Below are 15,035 nucleotides of genomic sequence, written 5' to 3' on the forward strand. Positions count from 1 at the left end.
ACGCAGCTATGGTCAACTAATCTATGACAAAGGAGGCAAGGATACACAATGGAGAAAAGACAGTCTCTTCAATAAGTGGTGCTGGGAAAACTGGACAGCTACATGTAAAAGAATGAAATTAGAACACTCCCTAACACCATACACAAAAATAAACTCAAAATGGATTAGAGACCTAAATGTAAGACCGGACACTATAAAACTCTTAGAGGAAAACATAGGAAGAACACTCTTTGACATAAATCACAGCAAGATCTTTTTTGATCTACCTCCTAGAGTAATGGAAATAAACAAATGGGACCTAATGAAACTTAAAAGCTTTTGCAAAGCAAAGGAAACTACAAACAAAATGAAAAGACAACCCTCAGAATGGAGAAAATATTTGCAAATGAATCAACAGACAAAGGATTAATCTCCAAAATATATAAACAGCTCATGCAGCTCAATATTAAAAAAACAAACAACCCAATCCAAAAATGGGCAGAAGGCCTAAATAGACATTTCTCCAAAGAAGACATACAGGGGCCCGGTGCTCAATGGCTGCAAACAGCAGCCTCCTCGGTAGTGTATGCAGCCTGTTGCCTGTATGGGTTGCCCTAAGGGACCTTGGAGACAGCCCTTCCAGTGGACATTAATGACTGGCATGCTGTCCCCAATCTAGGCTCCAGACAGGTATGCGTGGTGCCTTTGGAAAGCCCCAGGGAACAGTGGCCAGGGTCCACATTGGCCAGGTCATAATGTCCATCCGCACCAAGCTGCAGAACAAAGAGCATGTGATTGAGGCCCTCCACAGGGCCAAGTTCAAGTTCCCTGGCCGCCAGAAGATCCACATCTCCAAGAAGTGGGGATTTACTAAGTTTAATGCAGATGAATTTGAAAACATGGTGGCAGAAAAGCGGCCCATTCCAGTTGGCTGTGGGGTCAAGTACATCCCTTATCGTGGCCCCCTGGACAAATGGCAGGCCCTGCACTCGTGAGAGCCTTGGTGCTGCCCCCTCCCTACCCATGCCCACCAATAAACTCTACTTTCTTTTCCCTGAAAAAAAAAAAAAAAAAGAAGAAGAAGACATGCAGATGGCCAAGAAGCACATGAAAAGCTGCTCAATGTCACTAATTATTAGAGAAATGCAAATCAAAACTACAATGAGGTATCACCTCACACCAGTTAGAATGGGCATCATCAGAAAATCTACAAACATGCTGGAGAGGGTGTGGAGAAAAGGGAACCCTCTTGCACTGTTGATGGGAATGTAAATTGATACAGCCACTATGGAGAGCAGTATGGAGGTTCCTTAAAAAACTAAAAATAGAATTACCATATGACTCAACAATCCCACTACTGGGCATCTACCCAGAGAAAACCATAATTCAAAAAGACACATGCACCCCAATGTTCATTGCAGCACTGTTTACAATAGCCAGGTCATGGAAGCAACCTAAATGCCCATTGACAGATGAATCGATAAAGATGTAGTACATATATACAATGGAATATTAGCCATAAAAAGGAACAAAAGTGGGGATTCCCTGGTGGCACAGTGGTTGAGAGTTCGCCTGCCAATGCAGGGGACGCGGGTTTGTGCCCCGGTCCGGGAGGATCCCGTGTGCTGCGGAGCGGCTGGGCCCGTGAGCCATGGCCGCTGAGCTTGCGCATCTGGAGTCTGTGCTCCGCAGCGGGAGAGGCCACAACAGTGAGAGGCCCTCATACTGCAAAAAAAAAAAGGAACAAAATTGGGTCATTTGTAGAGACGTGGATGGATCTAGAGACTGTCGTACAGAGTGAAGTAAGTCAGAAGGAGAAAAACAAATATCGTATATTAATGCATGTATGTGGAACCTAGAAAAATGGTACAGATGAACTGGTTTGCAGGGCAGAAATAGAGACACAGATGTAGAGAACAAACATATGAACACCAAGGAGGGAAAGTGGCGGGGGGTGGGGGTGAGGGGGTGATGAATTGGGAGATTGGGATTGACATGTATACTCTAATATGTATAACATGGATAACTAATAAGAACCTGCTGTATAAAAAAATAAATAAAATTCAAAAATTCAAAAAAAAAGGAATTGCTAATAAAAATAAATAATAAATAATAAATAAATAAATATGTCCTGCCACTCCCTTCTGGCTTGCACAGTTTCTGCTGAAAGATCAGCTGTTAACCTTATGGGTATTCCCTTGTATGTTATTTGTTGTTTTTCCCTTGCTGCTTTTAATATTTTTTCTTTGCATTTAATTTTTGATAGTTTGATTAATATGTGTCTTGGCGATTTTCTCCTTGGATTTATCCTGTATGGGATTCTCTGTGCTTCCTGGACTTGATTGACTATTTCCTTTCCCATATTAGGGAAGTTTTCAACTATAATCTCTTCAAATACTTTCTCAATCCCTTTCTTTTTCTCTTCTTCTTCTTAGACCCCTATAATTTGAATATTGGTGGGCTTAATGTTGTCCCAGAGGTCTCTGAGACTGTTCTCAATTATTTTCATTCTTTTTTCTTTATTTTGCTCTGCAGTAGTTATTTCCACTATTTTATCTTCCAGGTCACTTACCCGTTCTTCTGCCTCAGTTATTCTGCTATTGATTCCTTCTAGAGAATTTTTAATTTCATTTATTGTGTTGTTCATCATTGTTTGTTTCCTCTTTAGTTCTTCTAGGTCTTTGTTAAACATTTCTTGTATTTTCTCCATTCTATTTCCAAGATTTTGGATCATCTTTACTATCATTACTCTGAATTCTTTTTCAGGTGGACTGCCTATTTCCTCTTCATTTGTTAGGTCTGGTGGGTTTTTACCTTGTTCCTTCATCTGCTGTGTAACTTATTGTGTTTGGGGTCTCCTTTTCACAGGCTGCTGGTTCATAGTTTCCATTGTTTTTGGTATCTGCCCCCAGTGGGTGAATTTGGTTCAGTGGCTTGTGTAGGCTTCCTGGTGGAGGAGACTGGTGCCTATGTTCTGGTGGATGAGGCTGGATCTTGTCTTTCTGGTGGCCAGGATCAAGTCTGGTGGTGAGTTTTGGGGTGTCTGTAAGCTTATTATGATTTTAGGCGCCTCTCTGCTAACGGGTGGGGTTGTGTTCCTGTCTTGCTAGTTGTTTGGCACGGGGTATCCAGCACTGGAGCTTGCTGGTCGTTGAGTGGAGCTGGGTCTTAGCGTTGAGACGGAGATCTCTGGGAGAGCTCTCGCCAGTTGATATTACGTGGGGCCGGGAGGTGTCTGGTGGTCCAGTGTCCTGAACTCAGCTCTCCCACCTCTGAGGCTCAGGCCTGACACCCAGCCGGAGCACCAAGACCCTGTCAGCCACACGGCTCTAACATTATATCTAGTGGTAATGCAGACTAGAACAGCTCTTCTGGAAACATTTAGCAGTTAAACATACACCTATCACATCTGGTTCCTAGGTACTTACTCAGGCTTACTTGTGAGAGGAAAGTGACTACCTCCTGCACAGTAAGAGGGAATTTGGCAGGAGTTTGGGGATTGTTCCATATCCTGTTTGTGTGGAGCTTACAAGAATCTGTGCATGTGTGGGGAATTCCCTGGCAGTCCAATGGTTAGGACTCCACGCTTTCACTGTGGAGGGCCCAGGTTTGATCCCTGGTTGGGGAACTCTGGAGAATCCAGCCTGGATGGGAATGGCCAGGCACCAGGGGCCACACACAACTGGCTCTTCCTGGCAGAGGGCTCCAAAGGATAAGCGATGCTCACTGCAGCCCTCAGCGGATCGCAAAGGAGGACGGGGTTCAACTGGGAAAGCAGCGTTGTCACTCCCAGAGAAGACAAAGGAGCGCCCTCGGGAGTTTTCTCTTCAATTCTCTGCTGTAGGCAGCCGAGCGGACTACTTCAAATCTTAAGTTTACAGTTTTATGTTCTTTTGCTTTTGGTTTTATTTTGTTTTTGGTAAGGAATGATGTTGAATACTACTGTTGCAGGTTGGACTTTCTGGAAGCAAATATTGAGATGGAGTTTGGGGAGCAAGATATTTATTAGGGACCAACATATGTAAAGCGAAGCAGAATCATATATTTATTTTGTTTATTTATTTTTTGGGTGTGTTGGATCTTCGCTGCTGTGTGCGGGCTTTCTTTAGTTGTGATGAGTGGGGGCTACTCTTTGTTGCAGTGTGCGGGCTTCTCATTGCGGTGGCTTCTCTTGTTGTGGAGCACGGGCTCTAGGCGCACGGGCTTCAGTAGTTGTGGCACATGGGCTTCAGTAGTTGTGGCTCACAGGCTCTAGGGTGCAGGCTCAGTAGTTGTGGCGCACGGGCTTAGTTGCTCCGCAGCGTGTGGGATCTTCCCAGACCAGGGCTTGAACCCGTGTCCCCTGCGCTGGCAGGTGGATTCTTAACCACTGCGCCACCAGGGAAGCCTGGGAAGCAGAATTAGGCAAAGGCAGAAGTTAAACTGTGTTGCAGACCCAATGAGCTGCCACCAACCTAGCAGAGAACACTGGAGTGAATTTTTTTTTTTTTTTTTTTTTTTTGCGGTACGCGGGCCTCTCACTGCTGTGGCCTCTCCCGTTGCGGAGCACAGGCTCCGGATACGCAGGCTTAGCGGCCATGGCCCACGGGCCTAGCCGCTCCGCGGCATGTGGGATCCTCCTGGACCGGGGCACGAACCCGTGTCCCCTGCATCGGCAGGTGGACTCTCAACCACTGCGCCACCAGGGAAGCCCTGGAGTGAATATTGCCTGTCAGAGTATCTGATATCAGACCAGACTGGTCAGGCATTAAATCCCTACCTTGCTCAGTCACTGGGTGTGGGCTGTCTTGGGAAGGGTGTGTCCTAAGGGGAGGCCCCTCTCATTCATGTTTGATTCCCAGGGTCTAGGAACAAGGCTTCTCATATGAGGTCCAAGGATAGCTTCAGGTTCTCATGAAATTGATAGCAAACCTGGAGGTGCATATGCATGCGTACGTTTTTCTGGGGAGAGGGTGCCAGGAATTCTCCACCCCCAAAATTACTAAGAACCACAGGTTGGACAATGTCTAGCATATGGGCAACTTGGTATCCATCTCCTGCATCAGTGTGTTATGGAGTGGTGAGAGGAAGGATACTCTGTGCTGAAGGAGACAGGATATGTAAAAGCCTGGCTGTCAGCAGTGGGAGGTGAGGTCAGTTAAGTAACAGGTCTGTGTGGTAAACCAGTAGAAGCTCAGTTTGCTCAGAGAGGAAGATACAGTCTAGGGAAAAATAAGTTTGAAGAAGTAAGCTAGCATGAAATTGTGAAAAACCTTGACTGCCCCTGAACCACTTATATTTTATTCTGATGCAATGAGGAGCTGAAGAAGGTTTTTTGGCCAGGGAATGACACAGTCAGATTAAATTTCAGATGAATTTTCTTTTTTTTGCGGTACGTGGGTCTACTCACTGTTGTGGTCTCTTTCGTTGCGGAGCACAGGCTCCGGACGCGCAGGCTCAGTGGCCATGGTTCATGGGCCTAGCCGCTCTGCAGCATGTGGGATCTTCCCGGACCGGGGCACGAACCCACGTCCCCTGCGGCAGCAAGCGGACTCTCAACCACTGAGCCACCAGGGAAGCCCATTCCGATGACTTTTCTAGCTGTGTGTAAGGCTTATCAGATGAAGAAGCAGGAAGACCATTTGTTTAGTGGATTATCAGTTACCCCATGAGGATTTAATAGAAGCTGGTGAGCTTCAGTGGAGTCCACATTCAGGTGTGTCGAGGTTTACCAGGAGGATTTACCAGGTTTCCCAGGAGGGTTTAACAGGAGGGCGGTTCTATAACAAACACCATCTCTTCCTGAAGCTGCAGATTGACTCTAAATTAGATCCTCTTCTGCAGCCGGAGTGCTACAAGTCACAAGTGAAATAAACATGGTCCCATTACCATCGCCAATCCAGCGATGAGCACCAGGCTCAGTTAATGCCTTTACTGCCTCTCGTTGCACCACTGTAATTTTCCCTTAACTGGTCTCCCTGCTTCCATTCTCTCCCAAGACAAATTCATCCATCCAAAATAGATTTTCTAAAACAAACCTGATCATGTCAACACTGTGCTTAAAATTCTTCCATGGTTCCCCATCCTCATCTAGAAAAAGCCTGTAACACAGAGTAAACAGGCTTTTGGGCCTTGCCCCAGCCTCCTTGTCTTCCACTCCCCTTCCACTCCCCTTCCACTTCCCTTCCACTCCCCTGGTGCCTTCTGCACCAGTCAGGCCCACTCACTTCCTGATCCCAATCCCGATCCTGTCACTAATATTTCCACCCCTAGCATACATGGTCCATTCTCCCTATTCTAGGCTTCCTGGTAGCCTGGGAGTGCCTACAGAGGAGGACTATTGTTAGGTTAGCTTGGCAGTGAGGTTCCTGCTGTAGATAGGGGTATGTTTATTGTTCACAGCTTTTTAAAAAAAATAAATTTATTTATTTATTTATTTTTGGCTGCGTTGGGTCTTCATTGCTAGCCACGGGCTTTCTCTAGTTGCAGCGAGTGGAGGCTACTCTTCATTGTGGTGTGTGGGCTTCTCATTGCAGTGGCTTCATGGGCTCTAGGCGCGCAGGCTTCAGCAGTTGTGGCACGTAGTTGGGCTCAGTAGTTGTGGCTTGCGGGCTCTAGAGCACAGGCTCAGTAGTTGTGGTGCACAGGTTTAGTTGCTCCACAGAATGTGGGATCTTCCTGGACCAGGGCTCGAACCCATGTCCCCTACATTGGCAGGCAGATTCCCAAACACTGCACCACCAGAGAAGCCCTGTTCACAGCTTTTAAATTTGATAAATTACAAACATACAGAAATGATGAAAGAGTAATATAGTGAATACCTGAATACCGTCCACCTAGAGTCAATAAGTCAAAAACATTAGCATCATCCTTAACTCCTCTCTTATGTACCTTATATTCTGTTCATTAACAATTCCTGGGCTTCCCTGGTGACACAGTGGTTAAGAATCTGCCTGCCAATGCAGGAGACATGGGTTCAAGCCCTGATCCAGGAAGATCCCACATTACCACAGAGCAACTAAGCCCATGCGCCACATCTACTGAGCCTGTGCTCTACAGCCCGTGAGCCACAACTACTGAAGCCCCTGCTCCTAGAGCCCGTGCTCCACAACAAGAGAAGTGACCACTATAAGAAGCCCATGCGCCGCAACGAAGACCCAACCCATCCAAAAATAAATTAGTAAAAGTAAATTTTTAAAAACCACAAAAAACAATTCCTTTAAGTTTTTCCTTCAGAATATATCCAGAATCCAAACACATCTCACCATCTGCTGTGCTGTGCTCTGATGGAGTCCAGCATCTCTGACCATGACCTTTAGCCTCCTCAAGGCTCCCTGCTTCGTAGTCTATTCTCAACCCGCAGAAAGAGGGATTCTATTAACTCATAAGTCAGACTATGTCAATCCCCTGCTCAGAACCCCAGAATAGCTCCCATCTACTTCAGAGGAGAGACTGATGTCCTTACAGTGTCACACAAAGCCCCGCTTGATATGCCAACATTACCTCCATATCTTCCTCTCCCTAACTCTGCTCTAGCCACAAAGGCCTCCACGTGGTTTCTCAAACAGGCCAGGCACAGCCCATCTCAGGGCTTTTGCATTCTTTTCTTTTGTCTGGAAAATCTTTCCCCCTCCCCCCATATCTATGGATATATCACTTCCTCAGCTTCTCAGTTCTTCAATCCAGTCACCTTCTCAGTGAAACTGTCCTTTACTCACCTAATGAAAATTGCAAATTCCTTGCCCCCCAATACTCTCTAACCCTTTTTCCAAATTTATTTTTCTTCATAGCAGTTATCACAACTTGATACACTATGCATTTTTCACTTATTTATCTTTGTTATGACCTGTAAGCTCCACAAGAACAGGGACCTATGTGCTGTGCTAACAGCTGTGACTCCAGCACCTGGAAGGGCGCCTGTCACATAGCAGAGCGCAATCGACTTCTGCGGAGTGAGTGGAGGAACGGGAGCTTAAGGGAGGAAACACTCAAGTCCGGGAAGTCTTCCCGGAGGAGTAAGTCCACCAGCCGCCGCCACTCCCAAACACCGCCCACGAGGCGTCCGGGCCCGCCCCGCTCCCTTAAGCCACGCCCATGGAGGCGGGCTGCGACCGGAAGCACCTCCCCTCGGCGGAAGCCGGGCCTGGCAAGTGGTCTAGGCCCTCCTCCCGACCTGCCCCGGGCTCATGCCCCGCCCACCCGAAAGTGGGTGAAGGGTCGGCGGCGCCGGCACCGCGGCTGGGGCAGTGGAGCGGGGCCGCCAGGAACCGACAGGCACGGTGACTGACGGACGGACCATGGCAGGCCAGGCGAAGCCCATTAGCCCGCTCAAGAACCTGCTGGCCGGCGGCTTTGGAGGCATGTGCCTGGTGTTCGTGGGGCACCCGCTGGACACGGTCAAGGTGCGAGGATGCTGGGGCGCGGGCTGGAGGGAGGAGGCCCGGGCAGGGCGCGGAAAGTAGGGTCTTCCGCGAGGCTCGGTCTGGGATAGAAGCGGGGCCCGTGGGAGCTTCCGTGAGAAGTCTAGGGAATCTCCCTTTCGGGGGTCGGGGAAACTGTTCCTGCACCCCAGAGAGCTGGACGTTGCAGAGTGAGCAGCCTCTAACCGCCCACCAAGGGCTCTTGATTTAAAAAAAATGTTCTCTGTCCGGAAACCTCTTCTGATCTGGCTCCACTTCTTTGAGGATGGTAAAGAAAAAGCACCGCCCCAAAGCTCTGACTTCTGAAAACCCTAACATTATCAGCAAGGTTGAAAAAGGCATCTGTAAATCCCGCTTCAGGAAGAGAGCTAAAGACTGAGGCAAGGTTATTCCAGACATGTCTTTTGACACATTCCTCTGGGCCCAGAGTGCTCCACCACTATCTCCTTTGAACCTTTCTTGACCATCTTCAGCCTGTCACCCCATGTTAGCCTGAGTGGCCTCCTGTGGGAAGCGATGATGTCCTCAGTGACTGAGCTCCTTTCAGGGAAAGCAAGTGATCAGCTTTCCCAGGGCAAGGCTGATCCCCACAACAACCTGGTGAGGAAGCCATGGTCAGATTGAGGCTCCAGGAAGGGGGAAACTCATCAGGGCTTGTTCCCTGCTTATCCTCACATTATGCATCAACTCTTTCCTCTGCAACACTTTCAGCAAGGCCTTGCTGGAGACCAAAGTCCATACCCTGTGACTTAGCATTCAAAGCTTCATCCTAGTTTTCTAACCTTATTTCTGCACACACTTGGAGGAAATTGACAGATCATGGCCAGGGTGAGCCTGTAGGGAGCAGGCATGAAGCCTGTGTAGGAGACTTATTGGAATGTTGGATTGGGTTTCCTCCACAGGGAAATTGCTTTGGGGACATTCTCCAGGCAAGTTTGGGCAGCAAGCTCTTTGCTGCCTTTCATCTAGGAGAGGATCTGGGGTCATTCTATCACAGGACCAGGATTAAAGCAACTGGGCTGGTTTGGGCACTGTGAAACACAAAATCAGATGTTTATTCAGTAATTGGTAAATGCCATGTGTGTTAGGGCTTCCCAGACAGTGGTCGTTCTAAGCAGCACTGATGTAAGGGAGAAGAATTGTCTGGCCTCTCTTTCTACTCTTGATCTTGTTAGTTCTAGGCAGCTGGGGCCTCTCTTTAAAGAAAAACGAAACCCTGTTGCTCCCTAATACAAATGTTGCTCCTACCTCCATATCTTCTTGCCCTTCCTCCCCAATCAGATGTCATTACCAGGAAGGGCCCCGAGGACCTCTGTACTGAAATGGAAATGACTGAAAATGCTCACTGCATTTTTTTTTTTTTTTTTTTTTTTTTTGCGGTACGCAGGACTCTCACGTCGCGGAGCACAGGCTCCGGACGCACAGGCCCAGTGGCCATGGCTCACGGGCCCAGCCGCTCCGCGGCATGTGGGATCCTCCTGGACCAGGGCACGAACCCGCGTCCCCTGCATCGGCAGGCGGACTCTCAACCACTGTGCCACGAGAGAAGCCCTCACTGCATTTTTAATAGCCAGAAAGTCTCCTTTTAGCTTAAGCCAAAACCACAAATCGCCGACTACTGTCCTTTTGACCTCAAAGAGCCAGGTGGCCTCCAATCAAAGCTTGGCCTAGAGGCACTTTCAGAGGTCCGAGGCGACTAACTGTGGTCTGGGAAGGCAAGAGGTGCAGCACTTCAGTTTGGAAAGGCTTTATGGCACATGATGAAGGGCTGGCTGAGTTCTGACTGGAGAAGTAGGGAGACCCAGACATTCTGGGTAGGGGGAAGGCAGGAGTGAAGGTGGATATAGGCTTGACAGTGGGAGCAGGCTGTAAAATAAGACCAGCCGTGGAGGACTTTAATGTTCTTGCTGGGCCTGGGTGGCGGATGTCATGATGAGACATATGAGATTTATACAAAATCACAAAAAGGTATCAGTCAGAAGTTTTGGTCTATTTCTCTCTCTCTACTAACTTGGACAGGTTGTGCCTGACCATGGAGGATCTGAAGACCAAATAAGGGATTTTGGATGCGAAACAGCGGGAGCCTCTGGACATTTCTACTGTTGTGTCCCATAAATTCCTCAGATATGCATGTCACCTCCATTGCCTAGAGAGTGAGTTCCTTAGTGTGGGACATAAGACCCTAACAAAATCAAGAATGAGAAATTTAATAGAGGAACAGCATGATGAAAATGGTGTCTTGGAAAAGTTAGTATGATAGCAACCTGAGAAGAATTAGGAAGCAGAACTCAGAGCAGGAAAAATAGCAAGGAAAAAGACTGCAGAAGTATATAACTGGGTGTATCAGTTATATCTGGCGGTGTAACAACTTATCCCAAAACTTAGTGGCTTAAAACAACAGCAATAGGGACTTCCCTGGTGGTCCAGTGGTTGGGACTCTGTACTTCCACTGCGGGGGGCACGGTTCCATCCCTCGTCGGGGAGCTAGGATCCTGCATGCCGCACAGCACGGACATAAATTAATAATAATAATAACAAGTGTTATTATTAGGTGAGGATGTAGAGACCTCGGAACTCTTGTGCACTGTTGTTGAGAATGTAAAATTGTACAGTGACTGTGGAAAACAGTATGCCAGTTCCTCAAAAAATTAAAAATAGGATTACTATATGATCCAGCAATTCCATTTCTGGATATATACCCAAAAGAATTGAAAGCAGGGTCTTGAAGAGATATTTGTACACCCCTGTTCATAGGTTCATAGCAGCATTATTCACAATAGCTGAAACATGGGAGCAACCCAAGTGTCCACAAATGGAAGAATGAATAAGCAAAATGTGGCATATACATACAATGGGGTGTTATTCAGCCTTAAAAAGAAGTAAATTCTGACCTTGCAACCACATGGATGAATACTGAAAACATTAGGCTAAGTGAACTAATTTACTAACTAATAAACTAATTCAGTTTTATAAGGCAAAAAGAATTCTGGATGGTGGTGATGGTTGCACAACGTTATGAATGTATTTAATATCACTGAACTGTACACTTAAAAATGGTTGAGATGGTAAATTTTATGTGTATTTTATGACAGTAAAAAAAAAAGAAAAACAAACTGGGGGGATTCCCCTGGTGGTCCAGTGGTTAAGACTCCGTGCCTCCACTGCAGGGGGCGCGGGTTCGATCCCTGGTCAGGGAAGTTCCACATGCCATGCAGTGTGGCCAAAAAAATAAAGAAATAAAAAATAAAATAAAATAAAATAAAATAGTTAAGGAAAAAAATGGGCAAAGGATCTGAATAGACATTTCTCCAAAGAAGATATACAAATGGCCAATAAACACATGAAAAATATTCCACATCATTATCCATCATGAAAATGTAAATAAAAATCACAGTGAGATACCACCTAACACCCACTATGATGGCTATAATTAAAAATAAATAACAGATGATGGAATGTGGAGAAACTGGAACATTCATACAATGCTCTTTGGAAAACAGTCTGGCAGTTCCTGAAAAGGTTAAACAGAGTTAGCATATGACCCAGCAATTCTCCTGTGATGGTTAATTTTATGTGTCAGCTGGGCTGTGGGGTGTTCAGATATTGGTCAAACATTGTTCTGGGTGTATCTGTGAGGGTGTTTTTGGATGAGATTAGCATTTAAGGTAGACTAAGTAAAGTAGATTGCCCTCCCTAATGTGGGTGGCCCTCATCCAGTCAGTTGAAGGCCTCAATAGAACAAAAAGCTGAAACTCCTCCCTCCTGACTGATTGAGCTGGGACATTGGTCTTTTCCTGCCTTTGGACTCAAACTGAAGCATTGGCTCTTCTTGGGTCTTGAGCCTGCCAGCTTTTTTTTTTTTTTTTTTTTTTTTTAACATCTTTATTGGAATATAATTGCTTTACAATGTTGTGTTAGTTTCTCTGCCAGCTTTTGAACTGGGATTTGAACCATCAGCTCTCCTGGTTCTCAGGTCTTCAGACTTGAACTAGAACTATCCTATTGACTTTCTTGGGTCTCCAGCTTTACTGATTGCAGGTCTTAGGATTTGTCTGCCTCCATAATTGTGTGAGCCAATTCCTTATAACAAACAAACAAATAAATAAATCTACATATCCTATTGGTTCTATTTCTCTGGAGAATCTTGACCAATACAATTATGCTTGGGTAATATAATATCCAAGAGAATTGAAAACATAATATCCACACAAAAACCTGCACACAAAAGTTTATAACACCATTATTCATAATAATAAAAGTGGAAAAAATGTAATTTGTCATTATCTGATGAGCAGATAAACAAAACATGGTATGTTTGTACAGTGGAATATTATTTACCCATAGAAAGGAATGAAGGACTGATATATTCTACAACATAGATGAACTTTGAACACATTATGCTAAGTAAAAGAAGCCAAGTGTGAAAGACCACATATTGTATGATTTATTTATATGAAATATACAGAATAGGCAAATCCATAGAGATGGAAGCTATATTAGTAATTGCCAGGGGCTGAGAGAAGAGGGGAATGGGGAGTGACTACTAATGGGTGTGGTGTTTCTTTTTGGGGTCATGAAAATATTCTAAAACTGATTATAATAAAGGTTGCACAACTCTACAAATACACTAAGAAGCACTTAACTGTATACTTTAAATGGGTGAATTTTATGGTATACGAATTATATCTTAATAAAGCTGTTTAAAAAAACCCAGTACTGAACCAAAGACCCTCTCCTTCAACCAAAAGCAACAAAAAGATGTTGGCCAGGACTGTACTAATCTGAAGGATTGGCTTCTGTGTGGTTCATTCACATGCTGGCAGTTAGTGCTGGCTGTTGTCAGGAGGCCTTCTTTCCTCTACACATGACCTCTTCAGACTGCTTGAGTATCCTCATAACATGGTGGCTGACTTTTCCCAAAGCAAATAACCTGAGATGAAGACAGGCAGAAGCTGACCTTTCTGTCACCTAGCCTTGGAGAAGTCACATAGCATCAAAACCACTACATTCTGTTTGATAGAAGTGAGTCACTGAGTCTGGCCCACATCCAAGGGGAGGGGAATTAGGATTAACTTTTGAAGGGGAAGAGAATCAAAGAGTTAGTGGGCATATTTGAAAACCATCACACTGGGTAAGAATAGGTGAGGACTTGGCCTAGGAGAAGACTTCAGTTGGAGAGAGGAAGAATTAGGATTCTGGGAGACTCTTGAAGGAACTCTCCAAAAGCCTTGGTGCCCATGTGAATAAGAGGAGGAGAAGTAACAGGAAGTGGTCAGATGCTAGAGTTTCAAATCCTGAGAAAGAGGGTAGCCTGATGGCTCTGGCACAAATGGGTGATTCATCAAAAGGATGAGATTCTGGAGGTGATTTGAGTAGGGAGAGCTTCTCCAGGCAGTTTGAAATGTAGCCCAAAAGGTGGGGAGAGAAGGTCTGAAGATGGCTGAGTAAAAGTCATCACTGAGCAGAAGCTGAAGCCCTGGAATCTGAGTTTTTTGAAGGGGATAGTGGAACAGATGAGTAGGGTACTTAGCCTTGGAGGACGCCTGGAGTAGAAAAGAAGACAAAGGAAGGAGCACCAAGAAGGGATGTTTAAAGAGAGAGACAGTTTGAAGCATTGGATACACCAAAAGGTGGAGAAGGATGAGGACCAAGAAAAGTAGGATCAAATCCACCTCACTCCAAAATATCTTTGTTGAGCACCTTACCTAACCACCAACAAGGCACTTCAAATGGGTGTGGAGAGTGCCTAGAGCTGAACTGAGCTTTGCATTCACTGGCACATGATTTGAACTCACTAAACCCAGCCTCCTCGTTTGTAAACTGGTAGTACCTATTCCACTGGATCATTGTGGGATCCATTAGATAAGAAATAAATAGCAAAAGTAAGTGGCTGAGGAAATCAGAGGAGCTGTGACGCTCTCCAAAAGCATGCTACTAATGACTTGTGAGTACAGGGTTTGAATAAAATGGAGGAAAGAGAAGTCTGAATCCAGCAGATAAAGTGAATGCTGAAGACGTGCACAGAGGGGCAGCTTTTTCTGTTAAGAGTTTAGCAGACAGTTGGGCCATCGCTACCGACAGGCAGTTCTGATTCTGGGAAATGACTGTATTTTAACTTCTGGTTTCAGGTCCGACTGCAGACGCAGCCCCCAAGTTTGCCTGGACAGCCTCCCATGTATTCTGGGACCTTTGACTGTTTCCGGAAGACTCTTATGAGAGAGGTACAGAATCTTGGTGCTGGGCATTTCTCTTATTCAGAGGAACAGTTTCACAAGGTTGATTTGTTACTTCTCTGGGGGATAGGGTGACTTTGCGTAGTTCTGTTGGAGGTCCAGCCCACAGCTGTGGCTCTCTCACTGTGCCATCCTATGCCCTCCTGTTGTCATCGCTCTGGAGTCTTTGATAGTTCCAGCTACTGTTTTATGTGAATGACTGAAGCTAATAAAATGGTTCTAAAATGGTTCTCTCTTTTGGAAGGCAGAATTTAGACCACAGGGAATTCATGAGGAATAGTTGGAGATGTGAAATAGAAGAAAATGCAAATCTGGATCAGTCAGTTTGACAGGGATCAGTGTCAGAAGTTCACATAAAATCTGGAGGAAGAGTCAGCCAGTCTGAGGAACAGTGAAAGAGGCCAGCAGAGTCTTCAAACCCCTA

At 45.7% G+C, this 15,035-nt stretch overlaps 1 protein-coding gene across 1 annotated transcript in view; it reads left to right on the top strand.

Annotated features, from left to right (window-relative positions):
* Positions 1-8,146: 8,146 nt before the first annotated feature.
* The window catches only part of SLC25A20 (solute carrier family 25 member 20), a 30,543-nt gene continuing 23,654 nt past the window's right edge, over positions 8,147-15,035 (top strand). The window contains exons 1-2 of the mRNA XM_081246917.1: positions 8,147-8,360; positions 14,507-14,599. Coding sequence (XP_081103043.1) covers positions 8,256-8,360; positions 14,507-14,599 — 198 coding nt within the window. The 5' untranslated portion in view covers positions 8,147-8,255. The remainder of the gene's footprint in view (positions 8,361-14,506; positions 14,600-15,035) is intronic.

The sequence above is a fragment of the Mesoplodon bidens genome, assembly GCF_964165515.1.
Source record: "Mesoplodon bidens genome assembly, chromosome: 10".
NCBI lineage: Eukaryota > Metazoa > Chordata > Mammalia > Artiodactyla > Ziphiidae > Mesoplodon > Mesoplodon bidens.